The sequence below is a fragment of the Scleropages formosus genome, chromosome 9 (genome assembly GCF_900964775.1).
Source record: "Scleropages formosus chromosome 9, fSclFor1.1, whole genome shotgun sequence".
Classification (NCBI taxonomy): domain Eukaryota; kingdom Metazoa; phylum Chordata; class Actinopteri; order Osteoglossiformes; family Osteoglossidae; genus Scleropages; species Scleropages formosus.
The window spans coordinates 30,075,771-30,099,835 of record NC_041814.1 but is presented as its reverse complement, the minus strand read 5'-3'; the positions used below and the strand labels follow the sequence as shown (position 1 = coordinate 30,099,835).

Here is a 24,065-nt window from a genome sequence, read left to right as displayed (position 1 = left end):
AGTAGGATAATTTTTACTGGAACAATTTAGGGTAAGTATCTTGCTCAAGGGTAGTACAGTTGGAGACAAGGATCAAACCTGCAACCTTTGGGTCCAAAGGCAGTAGCACTAACCCCTATGATACCAGATAAGGCACAGCTACAACTTACTGTGCATTCATAAAGTTTTTTCATTAATTTATTGCTCATACAAAAGATCACTGTTTATTGATGTTTATGCCTTGACATGTGAAATGCAGAAGAATTAATATTACATAAGGCAGCAGCAAAATAGAAGAAAATTATTTAAAAGAGCAATACAGATCACAGAACACCTCTAATTTCCTTCTTCTCTCATGTCAGAGAACAAAGTTTAACTTTAGATTTAAAACCAATATGAAACCCAGCATACAGGGGTTCAGTGAATGTGGTCTGGACTCTGTGGAGAAGGGTCATTGTGTCCTCAGAGATGCTGTAGAAGGACAAAGTTCCTGCCCTGTGATCCAGGTAAATTCCTATTGTGGAGGAACTGGGACCAGATACTGGAGTCTCCTCATTGTTGTGATAGAAACTGTAACTAGAGGGAGAGCAGAACAAACTCCAGGACTTGTCATTGCGTCCAAAGCCACAGTCATCACCTCCTCCATTCCTGCTGATCCCTTTATATGATGCTGCAATGTGAACCCAAGGCCCAGTCCACCTAACCTCCCAGTAACAACGTCCAGACAGACCCTCTCTGTACAACACCTGTTCCAAGGAATTAAATCTGTCCGGGTGATCCGGGTACGTCCGACTGATGACCGTCCATATGACCTCTCTGTTCCTCTTAGACAGATACAGATTATAATTTAGTGTACTGGGGTCCACTGTGAGCTGACAGGCATCTGATGAAAAAAACAGAAGAGAAAACAATTTAGTGACTGTGAGTTAGTCATCATTTTGATCATGTTTACTCATTAATTTCATATCAGAACATTCATACATACACATACATATCTGAGTTAATTTAAATCATATCAATTGAAACATTATATGCATTTTTAAGATTTTTATTTTAATGTGTTCACATCCCTGTTTCAGAATTTTTATCTGATACATCTCTCATACATTCTGTATATATAACATGGAATGCTTTTCCAATTACATAAATCTGCTAATTTGTGGAAAGAACTAGATGAAACTGTATAATTCTTGCAATATTATCAAGATAATTTTTTAGTAAATATCAGATATTGTTATATTCTTGCATCCACCCATACACTGGAAACTCTACTGCTGTAATTATACATTTTTTCTTAAGTGTATGTTCATGTATTTGTGACTCACATTGTAGAAACTCTTCTCTGGTCTTCGGTTCTGTAGCTTGAAGAACTTTTTTTGCTGGAAAGAAATAACAAAAAACAGATGTTAATGAATGACTTGTACTTATGGTTATTTGTAAATGTCTACAATAATTTGTAACATAATTTATAGACTTGTTTCAATTGATAGATAAACCCTTATCAAAGTGAATTCTGAGAGGTATGTGGATAAATAGGTCAAAATCAGCCCTCAGACGTTCAAGCATTAATATGTATCTCTACGAGGGATATACATGTCCCATGAGGATATACAGTACATAACAGTATACAAGTATAAACTGCAAATTGTAAATGGTTGACTTGGCATTAAGTGTGTTGGTGCCTTTTTATGTTTATTTTTGATTAATTACCAAGCAAACAAAAACACAAAGGAAAATAAATACAGAAACTCCGGGAGAGAAATTGTGTGTTAACCTGCTTTGGAGAATTCTGTAAATTTATTGTTACAAGACTCCTCTAGGTGGGCTTTTAGATCTGTAAGACCTTTGTTCAATTGTGCAAAAAACCAGCAATGGTTGACAGTCACACTAGGCTGGTTTCTGCATCCAGGAGGGACACTGAGAGGCTGGCGGCCCTACAGAAAGAGACGGTGAAAGAGTTATCCCGAGCAAGTGTCTTTTAATGATATTTTCAATCGAAAACATGCACATGCTATGACTGCAAGGTTCAGGTATAACCACTGAAATTACCTTTAAAAAACAGATATCATCAGATTGTAAAATCTGCTCCAATTCAGTGTTTCTCCTCCTCAGCTCAGCAATCTCCTGCTCCAGTCGCTCCAGGAGACCTTCAGCCTGACTCAGTGCAGCCTTTTCCTGAGCTCTGATCACATCTTTGAGCTCAGAGCGCCTTTTCTCAAGGGAGCGGATCATCTGGGTGAAGATGCTGTCAGTGTCCTCCACTGCTGCCTGTGCAGAGCGCTGTTAGAGACACACAGAGAGGAGGGAGCCTGTTTATTCCCCACAGTGTGACTCAGTGCGATCGAGAGCCACAGCACTGGAAAGTGGTCCAACTGTGGTCTCCTCACTGTGGGACTGGAGGAGAGCCCTGACTGAGCCCTCAAATGGCTCTTCCAGCAGCCAGCTGTTGTCTTCTCCTCTGCTCCATACTCACTGTGAGTGAGTCCACAGCCTCTCTCAGCTCCTGCACCTTCTTCTCTCTCTGCTGGATCCCTTCCTGGAATCCCCTCTGTGTCGCCTCCACCTCTTTCTAGTGAAGGAGAGATTATGTTTATGTATATATTTTTTAGTGTGTGCAAAAATGGACTGGGTCAAGTACAGATCTGTAGCATATTAATGATGAGTATGACCATGTAAATGTAAACCCTTGTTTTGCCAGGATGTGCTAAATTCACTCAAATTCAAGTCACTAAACAGTCTGAAATCACAGCAATGCACAGAACTTTTACAGCGCATCGAACTTGTGTCACCTTCAGGTGGCTGATGGTTTGTGTGCTCTGTATGCAGACACTGTATGCAGTTATTTTTGTAGAAATTGTAGTTTTCACAGTTCATCTTGGCTGCAATGTTTTACTTTTTCTGATGTACTTTTTTAAATAAAGGAATGCATTGTTGCTTGCTTACTTTTCCATTACAGTCTGTGATCATGAGCAAATATATACAGAGATAGTGTATTTTTACGCAAACTTCAATTTTGGTGTAGTCTATTTCCCAAATGTTTACCTGTGATACATTTAAAATAAATGTTTTTGTGCTTATTTCGTGATATTCTAAATGAAACAATTCCCAGCTAGAGATAGCTGTGAGATCAGCCAAACTGACTAACTGTAGTTAATACAGTTAGCAGATTATGGCCTCTTGTTTCTCTTGTTCATTTCGCTGTCACTTTTCTCCAAAGCAATTTGCAAGGTTAAGCTGCTAACAATTATTTACCCATTTATTCAGCTGGGTAACTGAGGGTAAGTCACTTACCTAAGGGTACTACAACTGGATTAGTCTTAGTGAAAAAAAAGACTTCCAAGTTTTCGTTCATAACACATTGTTTTCTTCATAAATCTGAACAATTTAAAGGTGAGCAACATCAATTTAATAGTGTTTTAATTAACTGGCTTTAAATATTGTGAAATGCAACTGATGTGATAAGCAGGTCTCTAAAGAGTGGACTTTTTTAGTTTGAGTTTCACAAATTATTTCTCATGTCAGACTGCTTTCAGACAAAACTAATATCCATAATCAATAGTCACTGCAAAGTTGTCGAGGTCTAGAGCTTATCCCAAAGGTACTGTATATAAAGCAGAGGATGCCTTGGATGAGCCACCAGTCCATTACAAGGCAGTCAAATATGTGTTCTCATCCTAAGGGCAATTTGCATTTACATTTACATTTATTCATTTAGCAGATGTTTCTCTCCAAAGCAATGTACAATGTGTTCATTACATTAGCAGGAAGAGAAACTTAGATGCAGACGCATGATTCTTAAGTGCAGTTAGTTTCTTTCCACCTTATGAGCCAATGTACATCACACGAGTACCTGCATAAAAACTTTCTCAGAATATCGACAAATCCCGATCGCCTTCCTGGTATTATTTTTTTTGAGATGCATATAAACATTTAAATTATATTGCAGGAGTAGCTGTGTAAAGGTTTATACTGGCATGGTCTTAAAGGTATAGTGCATGAACATTTACACCTTAATTTATAGCCAAAATTATTTGATGTTTCAGAGAATGATTTTCATAAAGGAGTTAATAAAAGGGGAGTGCAGTGGATCAGTAGGCTTGACTGGGTCTTACTTTCTGGAGGGTCTGGGGTTTGAGTCCTGCTTGAGGTGTCTTGTGACGGACTGGCGTCACGTGCTGGATGTGTCCCCTCCCCCCTCCAGCCCTATGCCCTTGCTGCAACTCTGCATAAGACAAATGGCTTTGGCCAATGTGTGTGTGTGCGTGCATGCGTGCGTGTGTGTGAGTTTATAAAAGGGGGGGTGCGGTGGCCCAGTGGCGCAGTGGGCTTGGTCGCGGCCTGCTCCGTGGTGGGGCTGGGGCTCAAGTCCAGCTTAGAGTACCTTGCAATGGACTGGCATCCCGTCAGGAGTGTGCCCCCACCCCCAAGCCCCATGCTGCCAGGCTAGGCCCTAGGTTGCTGTGACCCTGCTGGGGATAAGCAGCTGTAGATATTGTTTGTGTGTGTGTGTGTGTGTGGCTCATGAAATGCATTTCAACACAGGTAGCTTTTTATTACAGGAGCTGTGGCCCGACATCAGAGAAGCAATAGCGACAATGAATGCACAGCTAAATGTTTTATATTGTGTTTATTACAATGTATAAACTATAACTTAGTTATTAGTATAATTTATACTAATTTCTCTGTTAAATAAGTAAAATTTTGTGCTTACCTGTTTCTCAGTCCTTCCAGCAGCAGCTGAGACTGTATCATGTCCTTTGTGTTCATCCATCACGCACATCAGACAGATACACTGCTGATCAGTACGACAATAGGCCTCCAGCAGTTTATTGTGATGGGTACAGATCTTGTCCTGCATTTTTTCAGTGGCATCAATCAGTTTGTGTTGCTTTCCTCTGTTCAATTTATTGTGAAGTTCAAGGTCTGTTTCACAGTAAGAGGCCAGACAGACCAGACAGGATCTGACAGCTTTCTTCTTGCTCCCAATACACACATCACACACCACGTCTCCAGGTCCAGCGTAACAGTGATCAGAAGGAGCATCTTGGAGTTCTGTCTTCTTCAGTTTCTCCACCACTTCAGCCAGCATGGTGTTTCTTCCCAGAACAGGTCTTTGGCTGAAGGTCTGTCTGCACTGAGGACAGCTGTATAGTCCAACATGATCATTCTGATTCCAGCAGCCCTTAATACAGTCCATGCAATAACTGTGTCCACACGGAATAGCCACGGGATCCTTCAGTAAATCTAAACAGATTGGACAACTGAACTGGTCGACATCAAAGAAAACTCCAGAATGCGCCATTTTGTTGCGAAAAACATACACTGCGATCTGTTTCTGAAAACTGGGTACGAGAGTGGGAGGTACTTCCTGGTTCTGCCACAGAGGTGTGGTATTTTACGGAGGCCACATTAAGGAACATGATAAGCAGAGTATCAAGTTTCGCTTTCACTTACGAACCTGCCAAGTCGTATTTTTCTGTGACATATACAGGATTGTCACATGGTAATATAAAACACGTGTGTGGTATGACTTATGCTGCCACTGCGGGATTCTTTTGCTCAAAGTTATATTTCCTGACAAATGTGTTTTTCAGATGTGTCACACAGTTTTAAGCCATAATACCACAGCAGCGCAATTTTGTTGAGGAGTTTTTGTTTGTTGCACTCCTTTGCAAGGTGTCTATTTTGAGTTCTCATAATATAATGCCACAGATAAAAATGATTCAGAGGAACATCAATGAAGTTGAGGGGAACGTGAGTGAATTTTAGTAGCAGACAGTAGAATAACATATACACTTTGCCCTCCACACAGGAGCGGCGGACCAGCTAAGCCACAGCGCCATCGCACTCCGTCGCCAGGTGTTTCCGAACAGCCGGAGCCTCAGGCCTACCCTTTAAGCCTCACTGCTGTTAGCCACAGGTTGAGCATGGGGCAAGAAGACAGAGCCAAAACAAGCCTTCACATGTGGGCCCTGCCCACCAAAGGCACCACTGGGATTCAAACCCAGGATCTCCTGTTTACTAGACAGGCACTTTGACCAACTAAGCCACGGCGCCCCCCGCCTGCGCCGAAGGCGGCCCTTTTGAAATTAGGCAAAGGCACGCCCGCTTGTTGCGTCGCAAATGCGCAGCAGCAGCGCACGGGCCAAGACTAGCGAGACGGAGACGTCCCCTGCGGTCTCTGTGGCGCAATCGGTCAGCGCGTTCGGCTGTTAACCGAAAGGTTGGTGGTTCGAGCCCACCCAGGGACGTGCGATCTTTCGAGTCGCCTTCCCTCCTCTCGCCGCCGCCGGCCGGCTCTTTTGAAGGCGGCGGCGGCGTCCTGGCCCCTTTTCGCACCGGGCACCGAAGCGGCATCGGGACAAAGCGCGACCGATAGGCTTTCCTGCAAGCATCGGTGGTTCAGTGGTAGAATTCTCGCCTTCCAAGCGGGAGATCCGGGTTCGATTCCTGGCCGACGCACGCCGGGCGCAGCTCGTCCCGTAAGTCGAGCTGGCCCTGCGTGGCAATCGCCCCGCGTTGTCATTTTATTTTATTTATTTATTGTTTTTCCCTCCTCCTGTCCTCCTTGTCGCCCCTTCTCGTTTTTAAAAACCTCCCCGGAAGGGAGCAGACCGCAAGAGGTTGGAGCCGGAGGCTCTCTTCAGGCACCGGTGCCCGCGCTGCACACCCATCAAAGGCGCCGCTGGGATTTGAACCCAGGATCTCCTGTTTACTAGACAGGCACTTTGACCAACTAAGCCACGGCGCCCCCCGCCTGCGCCAAAGGCGGCCCTTTTGAAATTAGGCAAAGGCACGCCCGCTTGTTGCGTCGCAAATGCGCAGCAGCAGCGCACGGGCCAAGACTAGCGAGACGGAGGCGTCCCCCGTGGTCTCTGTGGCGCAATCGGTCAGCGCGTTCGGCTGTTAACCAAAAGGTTGGTGGTTCGAGCCCACCCAGGGACGTGCGATCTTTCGAGTCGCCTTCCCTCCTCTCGCCGCCGGCCGGCCGGCCGGCTCTTTTGAAGGCCCCGGCGGCGGTGGCGGCGTCCTGGCCCCTTTTCGCACCGGGCACCGAAGCGGCATCGGGACAAAGCGCGACCGATAGGCTCTCCTGCAAGCATCGGTGGTTCAGTGGTAGAATTCTCGCCTTCCAAGCGGGAGATCCGGGTTCGATTCCCGGCCGACGCACGCCGGGCGCAGCTCGTCCCGTAAGTCGAGCTGGCCCTGCGTGGCAATCGCCCCGCGTTGTCATTTTATTTTATTTATTTATTGTTTTTCCCCCCTCCTTTCCTCCTTGTCGCCCCTTCTCGTTTTTAAAAACCTCCCCGGAAGGGAGCAGACCGCAAGAGGTTGGAGCCGGAGGCTCTCTTCAGGCACCGGTGCCCGCGCTGCACACCCATCAAAGGCGCCGCTGGGATTTGAACCCAGGATCTCCTGTTTACTAGACAGGCACTTTGACCAACTAAGCCACGGCGCCCCCCGCCTGCGCCGAAGGCGGCCCTTTTGAAATTAGGCAAAGGCACGCCCGCTTGTTGCGTCGCAAATGCGCAGCAGCAGCGCACGGGCCAAGACTAGCGAGACGGAGGCGTCCCCCGTGGTCTCTGTGGCGCAATCGGTCAGCGCGTTCGGCTGTTAACCGAAAGGTTGGTGGTTCGAGCCCACCCAGGGACGTGCGATCTTTCGAGTCGCCTTCCCTCCTCTCGCCGCCGCCGCCGGCCGGCCGGCTCTTTTGAAGGCCCCGGCGGCGGCGGCGGCGTCCTGGCCCCTTTTCGCACCGGGCACCGAAGCGGCATCGGGACAAAGCGCGACCGATAGGCTCTCCTGCAAGCATCGGTGGTTCAGTGGTAGAATTCTCGCCTTCCAAGCGGGAGATCCGGGTTCGATTCCCGGCCGACGCACGCCGGGCGCAGCTCGTCCCGTAAGTCGAGCTGGCCCTGCGTGGCAATCGCCCCGCGTTGTCATTTTATTTTATTTATTTATTGTTTTTCCCCCCTCCTTTCCTCCTTGTCGCCCCTTCTCGTTTTTAAAAACCTCCCCGGAAGGGAGCAGACCGCAAGAGGTTGGAGCCGGAGGCTCTCTTCAGGCACCGGTGCCCGCGCTGCACACCCATCAAAGGCGCCGCTGGGATTTGAACCCAGGATCTCCTGTTTACTAGACAGGCACTTTGACCAACTAAGCCACGGCGCCCCCCGCCTGCGCCGAAGGCGGCCCTTTTGAAATTAGGCAAAGGCACGCCCGCTTGTTGCGTCGCAAATGCGCAGCAGCAGCGCACGGGCCAAGACTAGCGAGACGGAGGCGTCCCCCGTGGTCTCTGTGGCGCAATCGGTCAGCGCGTTCGGCTGTTAACCGAAAGGTTGGTGGTTCGAGCCCACCCAGGGACGTGCGATCTTTCGAGTCGCCTTCCCTCCTCTCGCCGCCGCCGCCGGCCGGCTCTTTTGAAGGCCCCGGCGGCGGCGGTGGCGGCGTCCTGGCCCCTTTTCGCACCGGGCACCGAAGCGGCATCGGGACAAAGCGCGACCGATAGGCTCTCCTGCAAGCATCGGTGGTTCAGTGGTAGAATTCTCGCCTTCCAAGCGGGAGATCCGGGTTCGATTCCCGGCCGACGCACGCCGGGCGCAGCTCGTCCCGTAAGTTGAGCTGGCCCTGCGTGGCAATCGCCCCGCGTTGTCATTTTATTTTATTTATTTATTGTTTTTCCCCCCTCCTTTCCTCCTTGTCGCCCCTTCTCGTTTTTAAAAACCTCCCCGGAAGGGAGCAGACCGCAAGAGGTTGGAGCCGGAGGCTCTCTTCAGGCACCGGTGCCCGCGCTGCACACCCATCAAAGGCGCCGCTGGGATTTGAACCCAGGATCTCCTGTTTACTAGACAGGCACTTTGACCAACTAAGCCACGGCACCCCCCGCCTGCGCCGAAGGCGGCCCTTTTGAAATTAGGCAAAGGCACGCCCGCTTGTTGCGTCGCAAATGCGCAGCAGCAGCGCACGGGCCAAGACTAGCGAGACGGAGGCGTCCCCCGTGGTCTCTGTGGCGCAATCGGTCAGCGCGTTCGGCTGTTAACCGAAAGGTTGGTGGTTCGAGCCCACCCAGGGACGTGCGATCTTTCGAGTCGCCTTCCCTCCTCTCGCCGCCGCCGGCCGGCTCTTTTGAAGGCGGCGGCGGCGTCCTGGCCCCTTTTCGCACCGGGCACCGAAGCGGCATCGGGACAAAGCGCGACCGATAGGCTCTCCTGCAAGCATCGGTGGTTCAGTGGTAGAATTCTCGCCTTCCAAGCGGGAGATCCGGGTTCGATTCCCGGCCGACGCACGCCGGGCGCAGCTCGTCCCGTAAGTCGAGCTGGCCCTGCGTGGCAATCGCCCCGCGTTGTCATTTTATTTTATTTATTTATTGTTTTTCCCCCCTCCTTTCCTCCTTGTCGCCCCTTCTCGTTTTTAAAAACCTCCCCGGAAGGGAGCAGACCGCAAGAGGTTGGAGCCGGAGGCTCTCTTCAGGCACCGGTGCCCGCGCTGCACACCCATCAAAGGCGCCGCTGGGATTTGAACCCAGGATCTCCTGTTTACTAGACAGGCACTTTGACCAACTAAGCCACGGCGCCCCCCCGCCTGCGCCGAAGGCGGCCCTTTTGAAATTAGGCAAAGGCACGCCCGCTTGTTGCGTCGCAAATGCGCAGCAGCAGCGCACGGGCCAAGACTAGCGAGACGGAGGCGTCCCCCGCGGTCTCTGTGGCGCAATCGGTCAGCGCGTTCGGCTGTTAACCGAAAGGTTGGTGGTTCGAGCCCACCCAGGGACGTGCGATCTTTCGAGTCGCCTTCCCTCCTCTCGCCGCCGCCGGCCGGCCGGCTCTTTTGAAGGCGGCGGCGGCGTCCTGGCCCCTTTTCGCACCGGGCACCGAAGCGGCATCGGGACAAAGCGCGACCGATAGGCTTTCCTGCAAGCATCGGTGGTTCAGTGGTAGAATTCTCGCCTTCCAAGCGGGAGATCCGGGTTCGATTCCCGGCCGACGCACGCCGGGCGCAGCTCGTCCCGTAAGTCGAGCTGGCCCTGCGTGGCAATCGCCCCGCGTTGTCATTTTATTTTATTTATTTATTGTTTTTCCCCCCTCCTGTCCTCCTTGTCGCCCCTTCTCGTTTTTAAAAACCTCCCCGGAAGGGAGCAGACCGCAAGAGGTTGGAGCCGGAGGCTCTCTTCAGGCACCGGTGCCCGCGCTGCACACCCATCAAAGGCGCCGCTGGGATTTGAACCCAGGATCTCCTGTTTACTAGACAGGCACTTTGACCAACTAAGCCACGGCGCCCCCCGCCTGCGCCGAAGGCGGCCCTTTTGAAATTAGGCAAAGGCACGCCCGCTTGTTGCGTCGCAAATGCGCAGCAGCAGCGCACGGGCCAAGACTAGCGAGACGGAGGCGTCCCCCGCGGTCTCTGTGGCGCAATCGGTCAGCGCGTTCGGCTGTTAACCGAAAGGTTGGTGGTTCGAGCCCACCCAGGGACGTGCGATCTTTCGAGTCGCCTTCCCCCCTCTCGCCGCCAGCCGGCCGGCTCTTTTGAAGGCCCCGGCGGCGGCGTCCTGGCCCCTTTTTCGCACCGGGCACCGAAGCGGCATCGGGACAAAGCGCGACCGATAGGCTCTCCTGCAAGCATCGGTGGTTCAGTGGTAGAATTCTCGCCTTCCAAGCGGGAGATCCGGGTTCGATTCCCGGCCGACGCACGCCGGGCGCAGCTAGTCCCGTAACTCGAGCTGGCCCTGCGTGGCAATCGCCCCGTGTTGTCATTTTATTTTTATTTCTTTCTTTTTTTTTTCTCCCCCCTCCTTTCCTCCTTGTCGCCCCTTCTCGTTTTTAAAAACCTCCCCGGAAGGGAGCAGACCGCAAGAGGTTGGAGCCGGAGGCTCTCTTCAGGCACCGGTGCCCGCGCTGCACACCCATCAAAGGCGCCGCTGGGATTTGAACCCAGGATCTCCTGTTTACTAGACAGGCACTTTGACCAACTAAGCCACGGCACCCCCCGCCTGCGCCGAAGGCGGCCCTTTTGAAATTAGGCAAAGGCACGCCCGCTTGTTGCGTCGCAAATGCGCAGCAGCAGCGCACGGGCCAAGACTAGCGAGACGGAGGCGTCCCCCGCGGTCTCTGTGGCGCAATCGGTCAGCGCGTTCGGCTGTTAACCGAAAGGTTGGTGGTTCGAGCCCACCCAGGGACGTGCGATCTTTCGAGTCGCCTTCCCTCCTCTCGCCGCCGGCCGGCCGGCTCTTTTGAAGGCCCCGGCGGCGGCGGCGTCCTGGCCCCTTTTTCGCACCGGGCACCGAAGCGGCATCGGGACAAAGCGCGACCGATAGGCTCTCCTGCAAGCATCGGTGGTTCAGTGGTAGAATTCTCGCCTTCCAAGCGGGAGATCCGGGTTCGATTCCCGGCCGACGCACGCCGGGCGCAGCTCGTCCCGTAAGTCGAGCTGGCCCTGCGTGGCAATCGCCCCGCGTTGTCATTTTATTTTATTTATTTATTGTTTTTCCCCCCTCCTTTCCTCCTTGTCGCCCCTTCTCGTTTTTAAAAACCTCCCCGGAAGGGAGCAGACCGCAAGAGGTTGGAGCCGGAGGCTCTCTTCAGGCACCGGTGCCCGCGCTGCACACCCATCAAAGGCGCCGCTGGGATTTGAACCCAGGATCTCCTGTTTACTAGACAGGCACTTTGACCAACTAAGCCACGGCGCCCCCCGCCTGCGCCGAAGGCGGCCCTTTTGAAATTAGGCAAAGGCACGCCCGCTTGTTGCGTCGCAAATGCGCAGCAGCAGCGCACGGGCCAAGACTAGCGAGACGGAGGCGTCCCCCGTGGTCTCTGTGGCGCAATCGGTCAGCGCGTTCGGCTGTTAACCGAAAGGTTGGTGGTTCGAGCCCACCCAGGGACGTGCGATCTTTCGAGTCGCCTTCCCTCCTCTCGCCGCCGGCCGGCCGGCTCTTTTGAAGGCCCCGGCGGCGGCGTCCTGGCCCCTTTTCGCACCGGGCACCGAAGCGGCATCGGGACAAAGCGCGACCGATAGGCTCTCCTGCAAGCATCGGTGGTTCAGTGGTAGAATTCTCGCCTTCCAAGCGGGAGATCCGGGTTCGATTCCCGGCCGACGCACGCCGGGCGCAGCTCGTCCCGTAAGTCGAGCTGGCCCTGCGTGGCAATCGCCCCGCGTTGTCATTTTATTTTATTTATTTATTGTTTTTCCCCCCTCCTTTCCTCCTTGTCGCCCCTTCTCGTTTTTAAAAACCTCCCCGGAAGGGAGCAGACCGCAAGAGGTTGGAGCCGGAGGCTCTCTTCAGGCACCGGTGCCCGCGCTGCACACCCATCAAAGGCGCCGCTGGGATTTGAACCCAGGATCTCCTGTTTACTAGACAGGCACTTTGACCAACTAAGCCACGGCGCCCCCCGCCTGCGCCGAAGGCGGCCCTTTTGAAATTAGGCAAAGGCACGCCCGCTTGTTGCGTCGCAAATGCGCAGCAGCAGCGCACGGGCCAAGACTAGCGAGACGGAGGCATCCCCCGCGGTCTCTGTGGCGCAATCGGTCAGCGCGTTCGGCTGTTAACCGAAAGGTTGGTGGTTCGAGCCCACCCAGGGACGTGCGATCTTTCGAGTCGCCTTCCCTCCTCTCGCCGCCAGCCGGCCGGCTCTTTTGAAGGCCCCGGCGGCGGCGTCCTGGCCCCTTTTTCGCACCGGGCACCGAAGCGGCATCGGGACAAAGCGCGACCGATAGGCTCTCCTGCAAGCATCGGTGGTTCAGTGGTAGAATTCTCGCCTTCCAAGCGGGAGATCCGGGTTCGATTCCCGGCCGACGCACGCCGGGCGCAGCTAGTCCCGTAACTCGAGCTGGCCCTGCGTGGCAATTGCCCCGATGTTGTCATTTTATTTTATTTATTTATTGTTTTTCCCCCCCTCCTGTCCTCCTTGTCGCCCCTTCTCGTTTTTAAAAACCTCCCCGGAAGGGAGCAGACCGCAAGAGGTTGGAGCCGGAGGCTCTCTTCAGGCACCGGTGCCCGCGCTGCACACCCATCAAAGGCGCCGCTGGGATTTGAACCCAGGATCTCCTGTTTACTAGACAGGCACTTTGACCAACTAAGCCACGGCGCCCCCCGCCTGCGCCGAAGGCGGCCCTTTTGAAATTAGGCAAAGGCACGCCCGCTTGTTGCGTCGCAAATGCGCAGCAGCAGCGCACGGGCCAAGACTAGCGAGACGGAGGCGTCCCCCGCGGTCTCTGTGGCGCAATCGGTCAGCGCGTTCGGCTGTTAACCGAAAGGTTGGTGGTTCGAGCCCACCCAGGGACGTGCGATCTTTCGAGTCGCCTTCCCTCCTCTCGCCGCCGCCGCCGGCCGGCTCTTTTGAAGGCCCCGGCGGCGGTGGCGGCGTCCTGGCCCCTTTTCGCACCGGGCACCGAAGCGGCATCGGGACAAAGCGCGACCGATAGGCTCTCCTGCAAGCATCGGTGGTTCAGTGGTAGAATTCTCGCCTTCCAAGCGGGAGATCCGGGTTCGATTCCCGGCCGACGCACGCCGGGCGCAGCTCGTCCCGTAAGTCGAGCTGGCCCTGCGTGGCAATCGCCCCGCGTTGTCATTTTATTTTTATTTATTTATTTTTTTTTCTCCCCCCTCCTGTCCTCCTTGTCGCCCCTTCTCGTTTTTAAAAACCTCCCCGGAAGGGAGCAGACCGCAAGAGGTTGGAACCGGAGGCTCTCTTCAGGCACCGGTGCCCGCGCTGCACACCCATCAAAGGCGCCGCTGGGATTTGAACCCAGGATCTCCTGTTTACTAGACAGGCACTTTGACCAACTAAGCCACGGCGCCCCCCGCCTGCGCCGAAGGCGGCCCTTTTGAAATTAGGCAAAGGCACGCCCGCTTGTTGCGTCGCAAATGCGCAGCAGCAGCGCACGGGCCAAGACTAGCGAGACGGAGGCGTCCCCCGCGGTCTCTGTGGCGCAATCGGTCAGCGCGTTCGGCTGTTAACCGAAAGGTTGGTGGTTCGAGCCCACCCAGGGACGTGCGATCTTTCGAGTCGCCTTCCCTCCTCTCGCCGCCAGCCGGCCGGCTCTTTTGAAGGCCCCGGCGGCGGCGTCCTGGCCCCTTTTTCGCACCGGGCACCGAAGCGGCATCGGGACAAAGCGCGACCGATAGGCTCTCCTGCAAGCATCGGTGGTTCAGTGGTAGAATTCTCGCCTTCCAAGCGGGAGATCCGGGTTCGATTCCCGGCCGACGCACGCCGGGCGCAGCTAGTCCCGTAAGTCGAGCTGGCCCTGCGTGGCAATCGCCCCGCGTTGTCATTTTATTTTATTTATTTATTGTTTTTCCCCCCTCCTTTCCTCCTTGTCGCCCCTTCTCGTTTTTAAAAACCTCCCCGGAAGGGAGCAGACCGCAAGAGGTTGGAGCCGGAGGCTCTCTTCAGGCACCGGTGCCCGCGCTGCACACCCATCAAAGGCGCCGCTGGGATTTGAACCCAGGATCTCCTGTTTACTAGACAGGCACTTTGACCAACTAAGCCACGGCGCCCCCCCGCCTGCGCCGAAGGCGGCCCTTTTGAAATTAGGCAAAGGCACGCCCGCTTGTTGCGTCGCAAATGCGCAGCAGCAGCGCACGGGCCAAGACTAGCGAGACGGAGGCGTCCCCCGCGGTCTCTGTGGCGCAATCGGTCAGCGCGTTCGGCTGTTAACCGAAAGGTTGGTGGTTCGAGCCCACCCAGGGACGTGCGATCTTTCGAGTCGCCTTCCCTCCTCTCGCCGCCGGCCGGCCGGCTCTTTTGAAGGCCCCGGCGGCGGCGGCGTCCTGGCCCCTTTTCGCACCGGGCACCGAAGCGGCATCGGGACAAAGCGCGACCGATAGGCTCTCCTGCAAGCATCGGTGGTTCAGTGGTAGAATTCTCGCCTTCCAAGCGGGAGATCCGGGTTCGATTCCCGGCCGACGCACGCCGGGCGCAGCTAGTCCCGTAACTCGAGCTGGCCCTGCGTGGCAATCGCCCCGCGTTGTCATTTTATTTTTATTTCTTTCTTTTTTTTTCTCCCCCCCTCCTTTCCTCCTTGTCGCCCCTTCTCGTTTTTAAAAACCTCCCCGGAAGGGAGCAGACCGCAAGAGGTTGGAGCCGGAGGCTCTCTTCAGGCACCGGTGCCCGCGCTGCACACCCATCAAAGGCGCCGCTGGGATTTGAACCCAGGATCTCCTGTTTACTAGACAGGCACTTTGACCAACTAAGCCACGGCACCCCCCGCCTGCGCCGAAGGCGGCCCTTTTGAAATTAGGCAAAGGCACGCCCGCTTGTTGCGTCGCAAATGCGCAGCAGCAGCGCACGGGCCAAGACTAGCGAGACGGAGGCGTCCCCCGCGGTCTCTGTGGCGCAATCGGTCAGCGCGTTCGGCTGTTAACCGAAAGGTTGGTGGTTCGAGCCCACCCAGGGACGTGCGATCTTTCGAGTCGCCTTCCCTCCTCTCGCCGCCAGCCGGCCGGCTCTTTTGAAGGCCCCGGCGGCGGCGGCGTCCTGGCCCCTTTTCGCACCGGGCACCGAAGCGGCATCGGGACAAAGCGCGACCGATAGGCTTTCCTGCAAGCATCGGTGGTTCAGTGGTAGAATTCTCGCCTTCCAAGCGGGAGATCCGGGTTCGATTCCCGGCCGACGCACGCCGGGCGCAGCTCGTCCCGTAAGTCGAGCTGGCCCTGCGTGGCAATCGCCCCGCGTTGTCATTTTATTTTTATTTATTTATTGTTTTTTCTCCCCCCTCCTTTCCTCCTTGTCGCCCCTTCTCGTTTTTAAAAACCTCCCCGGAAGGGAGCAGACCGCAAGAGGTTGGAGCCGGAGGCTCTCTTCAGGCACCGGTGCCCGCGCTGCACACCCATCAAAGGCGCCGCTGGGATTTGAACCCAGGATCTCCTGTTTACTAGACAGGCACTTTGACCAACTAAGCCACGGCGCCCCCCCGCCTGCGCCGAAGGCGGCCCTTTTGAAATTAGGCAAAGGCACGCCCGCTTGTTGCGTCGCAAATGCGCAGCAGCAGCGCACGGGCCAAGACTAGCGAGACGGAGGCGTCCCCCGCGGTCTCTGTGGCGCAATCGGTCAGCGCGTTCGGCTGTTAACCGAAAGGTTGGTGGTTCGAGCCCACCCAGGGACGTGCGATCTTTCGAGTCGCCTTCCCTCCTCTCGCCGCCAGCCGGCCGGCTCTTTTGAAGGCCCCGGCGGCGGCGTCCTGGCCCCTTTTTCGCACCGGGCACCGAAGCGGCATCGGGACAAAGCGCGACCGATAGGCTCTCCTGCAAGCATCGGTGGTTCAGTGGTAGAATTCTCGCCTTCCAAGCGGGAGATCCGGGTTCGATTCCCGGCCGACGCACGCCGGGCGCAGCTAGTCCCGTAACTCGAGCTGGCCCTGCGTGGCAATCGCCCCGTGTTGTCATTTTATTTTTATTTATTTATTTTTTTTTCTCCCCCCTCCTTTCCTCCTTGTCGCCCCTTCTCGTTTTTAAAAACCTCCCCGGAAGGGAGCAGACCGCAAGAGGTTGGAGCCGGAGGCTCTCTTCAGGCACCGGTGCCCGCGCTGCACACCCATCAAAGGCGCCGCTGGGATTTGAACCCAGGATCTCCTGTTTACTAGACAGGCACTTTGACCAACTAAGCCACGGCACCCCCCGCCTGCGCCGAAGGCGGCCCTTTTGAAATTAGGCAAAGGCACGCCCGCTTGTTGCGTCGCAAATGCGCAGCAGCAGCGCACGGGCCAAGACTAGCGAGACGGAGGCATCCCCCGCGGTCTCTGTGGCGCAATCGGTCAGCGCGTTCGGCTGTTAACCGAAAGGTTGGTGGTTCGAGCCCACCCAGGGACGTGCGATCTTTCGAGTCGCCTTCCCTCCTCTCGCCGCCAGCCGGCCGGCTCTTTTGAAGGCCCCGGCGGCGGCGTCCTGGCCCCTTTTTCGCACCGGGCACCGAAGCGGCATCGGGACAAAGCGCGACCGATAGGCTCTCCTGCAAGCATCGGTGGTTCAGTGGTAGAATTCTCGCCTTCCAAGCGGGAGATCCGGGTTCGATTCCCGGCCGACGCACGCCGGGCGCAGCTAGTCCCGTAACTCGAGCTGGCCCTGCGTGGCAATCGCCCCGTGTTGTCATTTTATTTTTTATTTCTTTCTTTTTTTTTTCTCCCCCCTCCTTTCCTCCTTGTCGCCCCTTCTCGTTTTTAAAAACCTCCCCGGAAGGGAGCAGACCGCAAGAGGTTGGAGCCGGAGGCTCTCTTCAGGCACCGGTGCCCGCGCTGCACACCCATCAAAGGCGCCGCTGGGATTTGAACCCAGGATCTCCTGTTTACTAGACAGGCACTTTGACCAACTAAGCCACGGCGCCCCCCCGCCTGCGCCGAAGGCGGCCCTTTTGAAATTAGGCAAAGGCACGCCCGCTTGTTGCGTCGCAAATGCGCAGCAGCAGCGCACGGGCCAAGACTAGCGAGACGGAGGCGTCCCCCGCGGTCTCTGTGACGCAATCGGTCAGCGCGTTCGGCTGTTAACCGAAAGGTTGGTGGTTCGAGCCCACCCAGGGACGTGCGATCTTTCGAGTCGCCTTCCCTCCTCTCGCCGCCAGCCGGCCGGCTCTTTTGAAGGCCCCGGCGGCGGCGTCCTGGCCCCTTTTTCGCACCGGGCACCGAAGCGGCATCGGGACAAAGCGCGACCGATAGGCTCTCCTGCAAGCATCGGTGGTTCAGTGGTAGAATTCTCGCCTTCCAAGCGGGAGATCCGGGTTCGATTCCCGGCCGACGCACGCCGGGCGCAGCTAGTCCCGTAACTCGAGCTGGCCCTGCGTGGCAATCGCCCCGTGTTGTCATTTTATTTTTTATTTCTTTCTTTTTTTTTTCTCCCCCCTCCTTTCCTCCTTGTCGCCCCTTCTCGTTTTTAAAAACCTCCCCGGAAGGGAGCAGACCGCAAGAGGTTGGAGCCGGAGGCTCTCTTCAGGCACCGGTGCCCGCGCTGCACACCCATCAAAGGCGCCGCTGGGATTTGAACCCAGGATCTCCTGTTTACTAGACAGGCACTTTGACCAACTAAGCCACGGCGCCCCCCGCCTGCGCCGAAGGCGGCCCTTTTGAAATTAGGCAAAGGCACGCCCGCTTGTTGCGTCGCAAATGCGCAGCAGCAGCGCACGGGCCAAGACTAGCGAGACGGAGGCATCCCCCGCGGTCTCTGTGGCGCAATCGGTCAGCGCGTTCGGCTGTTAACCGAAAGGTTGGTGGTTCGAGCCCACCCAGGGACGTGCGATCTTTCGAGTCGCCTTCCCTCCTCTCGCCGCCAGCCGGCCGGCTCTTTTGAAGGCCCCGGCGGCGGCGTCCTGGCCCCTTTTCGCACCGGGCACCGAAGCGGCATCGGGACAAAGCGCGACCGATAGGCTCTCCTGCAAGCATCGGTGGTTCAGTGGTAGAATTCTCGCCTTCCAAGCGGGAGATCCGGGTTCGATTCCCGGCCGACGCACGCCGGGCGCAGCTAGTCCCGTAACTCGAGCTGGCCCTGCGTGGCAATCGCCCCGCGTTGTCATTTTATTTTTATTTCTTTCTTTTTTTTTTCTCCCCCCTCCTTTCCTCCTTGTCGCCCCTTCTCGTTTTTAAAAACCTCCCCGGAAGGGAGCAGACCGCAAGAGGTTGGAGCCGGAGGCTCTCTTCAGGCACCGGTGCCCGCGCTGCACACCCATCAAAGGCGCCGCTGGGATTTGAACCCAGGATCTCCTGTTTACTAGACAGGCACTTTGACCAACTAAGCCACGGCGCCCCCCCGCCTGCGCCGAAGGCGGCCCTTTTGAAATTAGGCAAAGGCACGCCCGCTTGTTGCGTCGCAAATGCGCAGCAGCAGCGCACGGGCCAAGACTAGCGAGACGGAGGCGTCCCCCGCGGTCTCTGTGGCGCAATCGGTCAGCGCGTTCGGCTGTTAACCGAAAGGTTGGTGGTTCGAGCCCACCCAGGGACGTGCGATCTTTCGAGTCGCCTTCCCTCCTCTCGCCGCCAGCCGGCCGGCTCTTTTGAAGGCCCCGGCGGCGGCGTCCTGGCCCCTTTTTCGCACCGGGCACCGAAGCGGCATCGGGACAAAGCGCGACCGATAGGCTCTCCTGCAAGCATCGGTGGTTCAGTGGTAGAATTCTCGCCTTCCAAGCGGGAGATCCGGGTTCGATTCCCGGCCGACGCACGCCGGGCGCAGCTAGTCCCGTAACTCGAGCTGGCCCTGCGTGGCAATCGCCCCGCTGTTGTCATTTTATTTTTATTTATTTCTTTTTTTTTCTCCCCCCTCCTTTCCTCCTTGTCGCCCCTTCTCGTTTTTAAAAACCTCCCCGGAAGGGAGCAGACCGCAAGAGGTTGGAGCCGGAGGCTCTCTTCAGGCACCGGTGCCCGCGCTGCACACCCATCAAAGGCGCCGCTGGGATTTGAACCCAGGATCTCCTGTTTACTAGACAGGCACTTTGACCAACTAAGCCACGGCGCCCCCCGCCTGCGCCGAAGGCGGCCCTTTTGAAATTAGGCAAAGGCACGCCCGCTTGTTGCGTCGCAAATGCGCAGCAGCAGCGCACGGGCCAAGACTAGCGAGACGGAGGCGTCCCCCGCGGTCTCTGTGGCGCAATCGGTCAGCGCGTTCGGCTGTTAACCGAAAGGTTGGTGGTTCGAGCCCACCCAGGGACGTGCGATCTTTCGAGTCGCCTTCCCTCCTCTCGCCGCCAGCCGGCCGGCTCTTTTGAAGGCCCGGCGGCGGCGTCCTGGCCCCTTTTTCGCACCGGGCACCGAAGCGGCATCGGGACAAAGCGCGACCGATAGGCTCTCCTGCAAGCATCGGTGGTTCAGTGGTAGAATTCTCGCCTTCCAAGCGGGAGATCCGGGTTCGATTCCCGGCCGACGCACGCCGGGCGCAGCTAGTCCCGTAACTCGAGCTGGCCCTGCGTGGCAATCGCCCCGCGTTGTCATTTTATTTTTATTTATTTATTTTTTTTTCTCCCCCCTCCTTTCCTCCTTGTCGCCCCTTCTCGTTTTTAAAAACCTCCCCGGAAGGGAGCAGACCGCAAGAGGTTGGAGCCGGAGGCTCTCTTCAGGCACCGGTGCCCGCGCTGCACACCCATCAAAGGCGCCGCTGGGATTTGAACCCAGGATCTCCTGTTTACTAGACAGGCACTTTGACCAACTAAGCCACGGCACCCCCCGCCTGCGCCGAAGGCGGCCCTTTTGAAATTAGGCAAAGGCACGCCCGCTTGTTGCGTCGCAAATGCGCAGCAGCAGCGCACGGGCCAAGACTAGCGAGACGGAGGCGTCCCCCGCGGTCTCTGTGGCGCAATCGGTCAGCGCGTTCGGCTGTTAACCGAAAGGTTGGTGGTTCGAGCCCACCCAGGGACGTGCGATCTTTCGAGTCGCCTTCCCTCCTCTCGCCGCCAGCCGGCCGGCTCTTTTGAAGGCCCCGGCGGCGGCGTCCTGGCCCCTTTTTCGCACCGGGCACCGAAGCGGCATCGGGACAAAGCGCGACCGATAGGCTCTCCTGCAAGCATCGGTGGTTCAGTGGTAGAATTCTCGCCTTCCAAGCGGGAGATCCGGGTTCGATTCCCGGCCGACGCACGCCGGGCGCAGCTAGTCCCGTAACTCGAGCTGGCCCTGCGTGGCAATCGCCCCGCGTTGTCATTTTATTTTTATTTATTTCTTTTTTTTTCTCCCCCCTCCTTTCCTCCTTGTCGCCCCTTCTCGTTTTTAAAAACCTCCCCGGAAGGGAGCAGACCGCAAGAGGTTGGAGCCGGAGGCTCTCTTCAGGCACCGGTGCCCGCGCTGCACACCCATCAAAGGCGCCGCTGGGATTTGAACCCAGGATCTCCTGTTTACTAGACAGGCACTTTGACCAACTAAGCCACGGCGCCCCCCCGCCTGCGCCGAAGGCGGCCCTTTTGAAATTAGGCAAAGGCACGCCCGCTTGTTGCGTCGCAAATGCGCAGCAGCAGCGCACGGGCCAAGACTAGCGAGACGGAGGCGTCCCCCGCGGTCTCTGTGGCGCAATCGGTCAGCGCGTTCGGCTGTTAACCGAAAGGTTGGTGGTTCGAGCCCACCCAGGGACGTGCGATCTTTCGAGTCGCCTTCCCTCCTCTCGCCGCCAGCCGGCCGGCTCTTTTGAAGGCCCCGGCGGCGGCGTCCTGGCCCCTTTTTCGCACCGGGCACCGAAGCGGCATCGGGACAAAGCGCGACCGATAGGCTCTCCTGCAAGCATCGGTGGTTCAGTGGTAGAATTCTCGCCTTCCAAGCGGGAGATCCGGGTTCGATTCCCGGCCGACGCACGCCGGGCGCAGCTAGTCCCGTAACTCGAGCTGGCCCTGCGTGGCAATCGCCCCGCGTTGTCATTTTATTTTTATTTATTTCTTTTTTTTTCTCCCCCCTCCTTTCCTCCTTGTCGCCCCTTCTCGTTTTTAAAAACCTCCCCGGAAGGGAGCAGACCGCAAGAGGTTGGAGCCGGAGGCTCTCTTCAGGCACCGGTGCCCGCGCTGCACACCCATCAAAGGCGCCGCTGGGATTTGAACCCAGGATCTCCTGTTTACTAGACAGGCACTTTGACCAACTAAGCCACGGCGCCCCCCCGCCTGCGCCGAAGGCGGCCCTTTTGAAATTAGGCAAAGGCACGCCCGCTTGTTGCGTCGCAAATGCGCAGCAGCAGCGCACGGGCCAAGACTAGCGAGACGGAGGCGTCCCCCGCGGTCTCTGTGGCGCAATCGGTCAGCGCGTTCGGCTGTTAACCGAAAGGTTGGTGGTTCGAGCCCACCCAGGGACGTGCGATCTTTCGAGTCGCCTTCCCTCCTCTCGCCGCCAGCCGGCCGGCTCTTTTGAAGGCCCCGGCGGCGGCGTCCTGGCCCCTTTTTCGCACCGGGCACCGAAGCGGCATCGGGACAAAGCGCGACCGATAGGCTCTCCTGCAAGCATCGGTGGTTCAGTGGTAGAATTCTCGCCTTCCAAGCGGGAGATCCGGGTTCGATTCCCGGCCGACGCACGCCGGGCGCAGCTAGTCCCGTAACTCGAGCTGGCCCTGCGTGGCAATCGCCCCGTGTTGTCATTTTATTTTTTATTTCTTTCTTTTTTTTTTCTCCCCCCTCCTTTCCTCCTTGTCGCCCCTTCTCGTTTTTAAAAACCTCCCCGGAAGGGAGCAGACCGCAAGAGGTTGGAGCCGGAGGCTCTCTTCAGGCACCGGTGCCCGCGCTGCACACCCATCAAAGGCGCCGCTGGGATTTGAACCCAGGATCTCCTGTTTACTAGACAGGCACTTTGACCAACTAAGCCACGGCACCCCCCGCCTGCGCCGAAGGCGGCCCTTTTGAAATTAGGCAAAGGCACGCCCGCTTGTTGCGTCGCAAATGCGCAGCAGCAGCGCACGGGCCAAGACTAGCGAGACGGAGGCATCCCCTGCGGTCTCTGTGGCGCAATCGGTCAGCGCGTTCGGCTGTTAACCGAAAGGTTGGTGGTTCGAGCCCACCCAGGGACGTGCGATCTTTCGAGTCGCCTTCCCTCCTCTCGCCGCCGCCGGCCGGCTCTTTTGAAGGCCCCGGCGGCGGCGGCGTCCTGGCCCCTTTTCGCACCGGGCACCGAAGCGGCATCGGGACAAAGCGCGACCGATAGGCTTTCCTGCAAGCATCGGTGGTTCAGTGGTAGAATTCTCGCCTTCCAAGCGGGAGATCCGGGTTCGATTCCCGGCCGACGCACGCCGGGCGCAGCTCGTCCCGTAAGTCGAGCTGGCCCTGCGTGGCAATCGCCCCGCGTTGTCATTTTATTTTATTTATTTATTGTTTTTTCCCCCCTCCTGTCCTCCTTGTCGCCCCTTCTCGTTTTTAAAAACCTCCCCGGAAGGGAGCAGACCGCAAGAGGTTGGAGCCGGAGGCTCTCTTCAGGCACCGGTGCCCGCGCTGCACACCCATCAAAGGCGCCGCTGGGATTTGAACCCAGGATCTCCTGTTTACTAGACAGGCACTTTGACCAACTAAGCCACGGCACCCCCCGCCTGCGCCGAAGGCGGCCCTTTTGAAATTAGGCAAAGGCACGCCCGCTTGTTGCGTCGCAAATGCGCAGCAGCAGCGCACGGGCCAAGACTAGCGAGACGGAGGCGTCCCCCGTGGTCTCTGTGGCGCAATCGGTCAGCGCGTTCGGCTGTTAACCGAAAGGTTGGTGGTTCGAGCCCACCCAGGGACGTGCGATCTTTCGAGTCGCCTTCCCTCCTCTCGCCGCCAGCCGGCCGGCTCTTTTGAAGGCCCCGGCGGCGGCGTCCTGGCCCCTTTTTCGCACCGGGCACCGAAGCGGCATCGGGACAAAGCGCGACCGATAGGCTCTCCTGCAAGCATCGGTGGTTCAGTGGTAGAATTCTCGCCTTCCAAGCGGGAGATCCGGGTTCGATTCCCGGCCGACGCACGCCGGGCGCAGCTAGTCCCGTAACTCGAGCTGGCCCTGCGTGGCAATCGCCCCGCGTTGTCATTTTATTTTTATTTCTTTATTTTTTTTTCTCCCCCCTCCTTTCCTCCTTGTCGCCCCTTCTCGTTTTTAAAAACCTCCCCGGAAGGGAGCAGACCGCAAGAGGTTGGAACCGGAGGCTCTCTTCAGGCACCGGTGCCCGCGCTGCACACCCATCAAAGGCGCCGCTGGGATTTGAACCCAGGATCTCCTGTTTACTAGACAGGCACTTTGACCAACTAAGCCACGGCACCCCCCGCCTGCGCCGAAGGCGGCCCTTTTGAAATTAGGCAAAGGCACGCCCGCTTGTTGCGTCGCAAATGCGCAGCAGCAGCGCACGGGCCAAGACTAGCGAGACGGAGGCGTCCCCCGCGGTCTCTGTGGCGCAATCGGTCAGCGCGTTCGGCTGTTAACCGAAAGGTTGGTGGTTCGAGCCCACCCAGGGACGTGCGATCTTTCGAGTCGCCTTCCCTCCTCTCGCCGCCAGCCGGCCGGCTCTTTTGAAGGCCCCGGCGGCGGCGTCCTGGCCCCTTTTTCGCACCGGGCACCGAAGCGGCATCGGGACAAAGCGCGACCGATAGGCTCTCCTGCAAGCATCGGTGGTTCAGTGGTAGAATTCTCGCCTTCCAAGCGGGAGATCCGGGTTCGATTCCCGGCCGACGCACGCCGGGCGCAGCTAGTCCCGTAACTCGAGCTGGCCC

General features: G+C 56.7%; 1 protein-coding gene and 66 non-coding genes across 67 annotated transcripts; 49 read left to right on the top strand and 18 right to left on the bottom strand.

The window, feature by feature from the left end:
* Window positions 1-65: 65 nt before the first annotated feature.
* Window positions 66-5,316, bottom strand: LOC108927476 (tripartite motif-containing protein 16-like). The gene is made up of 6 exons (XM_018740808.2): window positions 4,691-5,316; window positions 2,453-2,548; window positions 2,029-2,259; window positions 1,754-1,913; window positions 1,305-1,358; window positions 66-862 (listed from the first exon to the last, which is right to left on the bottom strand). Exons 1-6 carry the CDS (start codon window positions 5,279-5,281, stop codon window positions 333-335), a joined length of 1,662 nt encoding a protein of 553 aa, XP_018596324.2. The 5' UTR covers window positions 5,282-5,316; the 3' UTR covers window positions 66-332.
* An 840-nt stretch (window positions 5,317-6,156) lies between these two features.
* On the top strand, window positions 6,157-6,230 carry trnan-guu (transfer RNA asparagine (anticodon GUU)). The gene has a single exon. It is a non-coding gene; the product is annotated as a tRNA-Asn (tRNA).
* A 426-nt stretch (window positions 6,231-6,656) lies between these two features.
* Window positions 6,657-6,730, bottom strand: trnat-agu (transfer RNA threonine (anticodon AGU)). Its single transcript has one exon. It is a non-coding gene; the product is annotated as a tRNA-Thr (tRNA).
* Window positions 6,731-7,078: 348 nt separating this feature from the next.
* trnag-ucc (transfer RNA glycine (anticodon UCC)) lies at window positions 7,079-7,149 on the top strand. The gene has a single exon. It is a non-coding gene; the product is annotated as a tRNA-Gly (tRNA).
* Window positions 7,150-7,364: 215 nt separating this feature from the next.
* On the bottom strand, window positions 7,365-7,438 carry trnat-agu (transfer RNA threonine (anticodon AGU)). Its single transcript has one exon. It is a non-coding gene; the product is annotated as a tRNA-Thr (tRNA).
* A 120-nt stretch (window positions 7,439-7,558) lies between these two features.
* On the top strand, window positions 7,559-7,632 carry trnan-guu (transfer RNA asparagine (anticodon GUU)). Its single transcript has one exon. It is a non-coding gene; the product is annotated as a tRNA-Asn (tRNA).
* A 156-nt stretch (window positions 7,633-7,788) lies between these two features.
* Window positions 7,789-7,859, top strand: trnag-ucc (transfer RNA glycine (anticodon UCC)). The gene has a single exon. It is a non-coding gene; the product is annotated as a tRNA-Gly (tRNA).
* Window positions 7,860-8,074: 215 nt separating this feature from the next.
* Window positions 8,075-8,148, bottom strand: trnat-agu (transfer RNA threonine (anticodon AGU)). The gene has a single exon. It is a non-coding gene; the product is annotated as a tRNA-Thr (tRNA).
* Window positions 8,149-8,268: 120 nt separating this feature from the next.
* On the top strand, window positions 8,269-8,342 carry trnan-guu (transfer RNA asparagine (anticodon GUU)). The gene has a single exon. It is a non-coding gene; the product is annotated as a tRNA-Asn (tRNA).
* A 155-nt stretch (window positions 8,343-8,497) lies between these two features.
* Window positions 8,498-8,568, top strand: trnag-ucc (transfer RNA glycine (anticodon UCC)). Its single transcript has one exon. It is a non-coding gene; the product is annotated as a tRNA-Gly (tRNA).
* Window positions 8,569-8,977: 409 nt separating this feature from the next.
* trnan-guu (transfer RNA asparagine (anticodon GUU)) lies at window positions 8,978-9,051 on the top strand. Its single transcript has one exon. It is a non-coding gene; the product is annotated as a tRNA-Asn (tRNA).
* Window positions 9,052-9,191: 140 nt separating this feature from the next.
* On the top strand, window positions 9,192-9,262 carry trnag-ucc (transfer RNA glycine (anticodon UCC)). Its single transcript has one exon. It is a non-coding gene; the product is annotated as a tRNA-Gly (tRNA).
* A 215-nt stretch (window positions 9,263-9,477) lies between these two features.
* On the bottom strand, window positions 9,478-9,551 carry trnat-agu (transfer RNA threonine (anticodon AGU)). Its single transcript has one exon. It is a non-coding gene; the product is annotated as a tRNA-Thr (tRNA).
* Window positions 9,552-9,672: 121 nt separating this feature from the next.
* trnan-guu (transfer RNA asparagine (anticodon GUU)) lies at window positions 9,673-9,746 on the top strand. Its single transcript has one exon. It is a non-coding gene; the product is annotated as a tRNA-Asn (tRNA).
* A 144-nt stretch (window positions 9,747-9,890) lies between these two features.
* On the top strand, window positions 9,891-9,961 carry trnag-ucc (transfer RNA glycine (anticodon UCC)). The gene has a single exon. It is a non-coding gene; the product is annotated as a tRNA-Gly (tRNA).
* Window positions 9,962-10,176: 215 nt separating this feature from the next.
* On the bottom strand, window positions 10,177-10,250 carry trnat-agu (transfer RNA threonine (anticodon AGU)). Its single transcript has one exon. It is a non-coding gene; the product is annotated as a tRNA-Thr (tRNA).
* A 120-nt stretch (window positions 10,251-10,370) lies between these two features.
* Window positions 10,371-10,444, top strand: trnan-guu (transfer RNA asparagine (anticodon GUU)). Its single transcript has one exon. It is a non-coding gene; the product is annotated as a tRNA-Asn (tRNA).
* A 145-nt stretch (window positions 10,445-10,589) lies between these two features.
* Window positions 10,590-10,660, top strand: trnag-ucc (transfer RNA glycine (anticodon UCC)). Its single transcript has one exon. It is a non-coding gene; the product is annotated as a tRNA-Gly (tRNA).
* Window positions 10,661-11,074: 414 nt separating this feature from the next.
* Window positions 11,075-11,148, top strand: trnan-guu (transfer RNA asparagine (anticodon GUU)). The gene has a single exon. It is a non-coding gene; the product is annotated as a tRNA-Asn (tRNA).
* A 148-nt stretch (window positions 11,149-11,296) lies between these two features.
* trnag-ucc (transfer RNA glycine (anticodon UCC)) lies at window positions 11,297-11,367 on the top strand. The gene has a single exon. It is a non-coding gene; the product is annotated as a tRNA-Gly (tRNA).
* A 215-nt stretch (window positions 11,368-11,582) lies between these two features.
* trnat-agu (transfer RNA threonine (anticodon AGU)) lies at window positions 11,583-11,656 on the bottom strand. Its single transcript has one exon. It is a non-coding gene; the product is annotated as a tRNA-Thr (tRNA).
* A 120-nt stretch (window positions 11,657-11,776) lies between these two features.
* On the top strand, window positions 11,777-11,850 carry trnan-guu (transfer RNA asparagine (anticodon GUU)). The gene has a single exon. It is a non-coding gene; the product is annotated as a tRNA-Asn (tRNA).
* A 144-nt stretch (window positions 11,851-11,994) lies between these two features.
* On the top strand, window positions 11,995-12,065 carry trnag-ucc (transfer RNA glycine (anticodon UCC)). The gene has a single exon. It is a non-coding gene; the product is annotated as a tRNA-Gly (tRNA).
* A 215-nt stretch (window positions 12,066-12,280) lies between these two features.
* On the bottom strand, window positions 12,281-12,354 carry trnat-agu (transfer RNA threonine (anticodon AGU)). The gene has a single exon. It is a non-coding gene; the product is annotated as a tRNA-Thr (tRNA).
* A 120-nt stretch (window positions 12,355-12,474) lies between these two features.
* trnan-guu (transfer RNA asparagine (anticodon GUU)) lies at window positions 12,475-12,548 on the top strand. The gene has a single exon. It is a non-coding gene; the product is annotated as a tRNA-Asn (tRNA).
* Window positions 12,549-12,693: 145 nt separating this feature from the next.
* trnag-ucc (transfer RNA glycine (anticodon UCC)) lies at window positions 12,694-12,764 on the top strand. The gene has a single exon. It is a non-coding gene; the product is annotated as a tRNA-Gly (tRNA).
* Window positions 12,765-12,981: 217 nt separating this feature from the next.
* Window positions 12,982-13,055, bottom strand: trnat-agu (transfer RNA threonine (anticodon AGU)). Its single transcript has one exon. It is a non-coding gene; the product is annotated as a tRNA-Thr (tRNA).
* A 120-nt stretch (window positions 13,056-13,175) lies between these two features.
* On the top strand, window positions 13,176-13,249 carry trnan-guu (transfer RNA asparagine (anticodon GUU)). Its single transcript has one exon. It is a non-coding gene; the product is annotated as a tRNA-Asn (tRNA).
* A 152-nt stretch (window positions 13,250-13,401) lies between these two features.
* On the top strand, window positions 13,402-13,472 carry trnag-ucc (transfer RNA glycine (anticodon UCC)). Its single transcript has one exon. It is a non-coding gene; the product is annotated as a tRNA-Gly (tRNA).
* Window positions 13,473-13,691: 219 nt separating this feature from the next.
* trnat-agu (transfer RNA threonine (anticodon AGU)) lies at window positions 13,692-13,765 on the bottom strand. Its single transcript has one exon. It is a non-coding gene; the product is annotated as a tRNA-Thr (tRNA).
* Window positions 13,766-13,885: 120 nt separating this feature from the next.
* trnan-guu (transfer RNA asparagine (anticodon GUU)) lies at window positions 13,886-13,959 on the top strand. The gene has a single exon. It is a non-coding gene; the product is annotated as a tRNA-Asn (tRNA).
* Window positions 13,960-14,104: 145 nt separating this feature from the next.
* Window positions 14,105-14,175, top strand: trnag-ucc (transfer RNA glycine (anticodon UCC)). Its single transcript has one exon. It is a non-coding gene; the product is annotated as a tRNA-Gly (tRNA).
* Window positions 14,176-14,390: 215 nt separating this feature from the next.
* On the bottom strand, window positions 14,391-14,464 carry trnat-agu (transfer RNA threonine (anticodon AGU)). The gene has a single exon. It is a non-coding gene; the product is annotated as a tRNA-Thr (tRNA).
* Window positions 14,465-14,585: 121 nt separating this feature from the next.
* trnan-guu (transfer RNA asparagine (anticodon GUU)) lies at window positions 14,586-14,659 on the top strand. The gene has a single exon. It is a non-coding gene; the product is annotated as a tRNA-Asn (tRNA).
* A 147-nt stretch (window positions 14,660-14,806) lies between these two features.
* trnag-ucc (transfer RNA glycine (anticodon UCC)) lies at window positions 14,807-14,877 on the top strand. Its single transcript has one exon. It is a non-coding gene; the product is annotated as a tRNA-Gly (tRNA).
* Window positions 14,878-15,291: 414 nt separating this feature from the next.
* trnan-guu (transfer RNA asparagine (anticodon GUU)) lies at window positions 15,292-15,365 on the top strand. Its single transcript has one exon. It is a non-coding gene; the product is annotated as a tRNA-Asn (tRNA).
* A 147-nt stretch (window positions 15,366-15,512) lies between these two features.
* trnag-ucc (transfer RNA glycine (anticodon UCC)) lies at window positions 15,513-15,583 on the top strand. The gene has a single exon. It is a non-coding gene; the product is annotated as a tRNA-Gly (tRNA).
* A 219-nt stretch (window positions 15,584-15,802) lies between these two features.
* On the bottom strand, window positions 15,803-15,876 carry trnat-agu (transfer RNA threonine (anticodon AGU)). Its single transcript has one exon. It is a non-coding gene; the product is annotated as a tRNA-Thr (tRNA).
* A 121-nt stretch (window positions 15,877-15,997) lies between these two features.
* On the top strand, window positions 15,998-16,071 carry trnan-guu (transfer RNA asparagine (anticodon GUU)). The gene has a single exon. It is a non-coding gene; the product is annotated as a tRNA-Asn (tRNA).
* A 145-nt stretch (window positions 16,072-16,216) lies between these two features.
* trnag-ucc (transfer RNA glycine (anticodon UCC)) lies at window positions 16,217-16,287 on the top strand. The gene has a single exon. It is a non-coding gene; the product is annotated as a tRNA-Gly (tRNA).
* Window positions 16,288-16,700: 413 nt separating this feature from the next.
* On the top strand, window positions 16,701-16,774 carry trnan-guu (transfer RNA asparagine (anticodon GUU)). Its single transcript has one exon. It is a non-coding gene; the product is annotated as a tRNA-Asn (tRNA).
* Window positions 16,775-16,919: 145 nt separating this feature from the next.
* On the top strand, window positions 16,920-16,990 carry trnag-ucc (transfer RNA glycine (anticodon UCC)). The gene has a single exon. It is a non-coding gene; the product is annotated as a tRNA-Gly (tRNA).
* A 221-nt stretch (window positions 16,991-17,211) lies between these two features.
* Window positions 17,212-17,285, bottom strand: trnat-agu (transfer RNA threonine (anticodon AGU)). Its single transcript has one exon. It is a non-coding gene; the product is annotated as a tRNA-Thr (tRNA).
* A 340-nt stretch (window positions 17,286-17,625) lies between these two features.
* Window positions 17,626-17,696, top strand: trnag-ucc (transfer RNA glycine (anticodon UCC)). Its single transcript has one exon. It is a non-coding gene; the product is annotated as a tRNA-Gly (tRNA).
* Window positions 17,697-17,917: 221 nt separating this feature from the next.
* Window positions 17,918-17,991, bottom strand: trnat-agu (transfer RNA threonine (anticodon AGU)). The gene has a single exon. It is a non-coding gene; the product is annotated as a tRNA-Thr (tRNA).
* A 120-nt stretch (window positions 17,992-18,111) lies between these two features.
* trnan-guu (transfer RNA asparagine (anticodon GUU)) lies at window positions 18,112-18,185 on the top strand. The gene has a single exon. It is a non-coding gene; the product is annotated as a tRNA-Asn (tRNA).
* A 144-nt stretch (window positions 18,186-18,329) lies between these two features.
* trnag-ucc (transfer RNA glycine (anticodon UCC)) lies at window positions 18,330-18,400 on the top strand. Its single transcript has one exon. It is a non-coding gene; the product is annotated as a tRNA-Gly (tRNA).
* Window positions 18,401-18,620: 220 nt separating this feature from the next.
* Window positions 18,621-18,694, bottom strand: trnat-agu (transfer RNA threonine (anticodon AGU)). Its single transcript has one exon. It is a non-coding gene; the product is annotated as a tRNA-Thr (tRNA).
* Window positions 18,695-18,815: 121 nt separating this feature from the next.
* On the top strand, window positions 18,816-18,889 carry trnan-guu (transfer RNA asparagine (anticodon GUU)). The gene has a single exon. It is a non-coding gene; the product is annotated as a tRNA-Asn (tRNA).
* A 145-nt stretch (window positions 18,890-19,034) lies between these two features.
* trnag-ucc (transfer RNA glycine (anticodon UCC)) lies at window positions 19,035-19,105 on the top strand. The gene has a single exon. It is a non-coding gene; the product is annotated as a tRNA-Gly (tRNA).
* A 220-nt stretch (window positions 19,106-19,325) lies between these two features.
* trnat-agu (transfer RNA threonine (anticodon AGU)) lies at window positions 19,326-19,399 on the bottom strand. The gene has a single exon. It is a non-coding gene; the product is annotated as a tRNA-Thr (tRNA).
* A 120-nt stretch (window positions 19,400-19,519) lies between these two features.
* Window positions 19,520-19,593, top strand: trnan-guu (transfer RNA asparagine (anticodon GUU)). The gene has a single exon. It is a non-coding gene; the product is annotated as a tRNA-Asn (tRNA).
* A 144-nt stretch (window positions 19,594-19,737) lies between these two features.
* Window positions 19,738-19,808, top strand: trnag-ucc (transfer RNA glycine (anticodon UCC)). Its single transcript has one exon. It is a non-coding gene; the product is annotated as a tRNA-Gly (tRNA).
* A 413-nt stretch (window positions 19,809-20,221) lies between these two features.
* Window positions 20,222-20,295, top strand: trnan-guu (transfer RNA asparagine (anticodon GUU)). Its single transcript has one exon. It is a non-coding gene; the product is annotated as a tRNA-Asn (tRNA).
* Window positions 20,296-20,440: 145 nt separating this feature from the next.
* trnag-ucc (transfer RNA glycine (anticodon UCC)) lies at window positions 20,441-20,511 on the top strand. Its single transcript has one exon. It is a non-coding gene; the product is annotated as a tRNA-Gly (tRNA).
* Window positions 20,512-20,730: 219 nt separating this feature from the next.
* On the bottom strand, window positions 20,731-20,804 carry trnat-agu (transfer RNA threonine (anticodon AGU)). Its single transcript has one exon. It is a non-coding gene; the product is annotated as a tRNA-Thr (tRNA).
* Window positions 20,805-20,925: 121 nt separating this feature from the next.
* On the top strand, window positions 20,926-20,999 carry trnan-guu (transfer RNA asparagine (anticodon GUU)). Its single transcript has one exon. It is a non-coding gene; the product is annotated as a tRNA-Asn (tRNA).
* A 145-nt stretch (window positions 21,000-21,144) lies between these two features.
* trnag-ucc (transfer RNA glycine (anticodon UCC)) lies at window positions 21,145-21,215 on the top strand. The gene has a single exon. It is a non-coding gene; the product is annotated as a tRNA-Gly (tRNA).
* A 219-nt stretch (window positions 21,216-21,434) lies between these two features.
* On the bottom strand, window positions 21,435-21,508 carry trnat-agu (transfer RNA threonine (anticodon AGU)). The gene has a single exon. It is a non-coding gene; the product is annotated as a tRNA-Thr (tRNA).
* Window positions 21,509-21,629: 121 nt separating this feature from the next.
* Window positions 21,630-21,703, top strand: trnan-guu (transfer RNA asparagine (anticodon GUU)). Its single transcript has one exon. It is a non-coding gene; the product is annotated as a tRNA-Asn (tRNA).
* Window positions 21,704-21,848: 145 nt separating this feature from the next.
* Window positions 21,849-21,919, top strand: trnag-ucc (transfer RNA glycine (anticodon UCC)). The gene has a single exon. It is a non-coding gene; the product is annotated as a tRNA-Gly (tRNA).
* Window positions 21,920-22,334: 415 nt separating this feature from the next.
* trnan-guu (transfer RNA asparagine (anticodon GUU)) lies at window positions 22,335-22,408 on the top strand. The gene has a single exon. It is a non-coding gene; the product is annotated as a tRNA-Asn (tRNA).
* A 146-nt stretch (window positions 22,409-22,554) lies between these two features.
* Window positions 22,555-22,625, top strand: trnag-ucc (transfer RNA glycine (anticodon UCC)). Its single transcript has one exon. It is a non-coding gene; the product is annotated as a tRNA-Gly (tRNA).
* Window positions 22,626-23,035: 410 nt separating this feature from the next.
* trnan-guu (transfer RNA asparagine (anticodon GUU)) lies at window positions 23,036-23,109 on the top strand. The gene has a single exon. It is a non-coding gene; the product is annotated as a tRNA-Asn (tRNA).
* A 145-nt stretch (window positions 23,110-23,254) lies between these two features.
* Window positions 23,255-23,325, top strand: trnag-ucc (transfer RNA glycine (anticodon UCC)). Its single transcript has one exon. It is a non-coding gene; the product is annotated as a tRNA-Gly (tRNA).
* A 413-nt stretch (window positions 23,326-23,738) lies between these two features.
* Window positions 23,739-23,812, top strand: trnan-guu (transfer RNA asparagine (anticodon GUU)). The gene has a single exon. It is a non-coding gene; the product is annotated as a tRNA-Asn (tRNA).
* Window positions 23,813-23,957: 145 nt separating this feature from the next.
* trnag-ucc (transfer RNA glycine (anticodon UCC)) lies at window positions 23,958-24,028 on the top strand. The gene has a single exon. It is a non-coding gene; the product is annotated as a tRNA-Gly (tRNA).
* The last annotated feature ends 37 nt before the right edge of the window (window positions 24,029-24,065 follow it).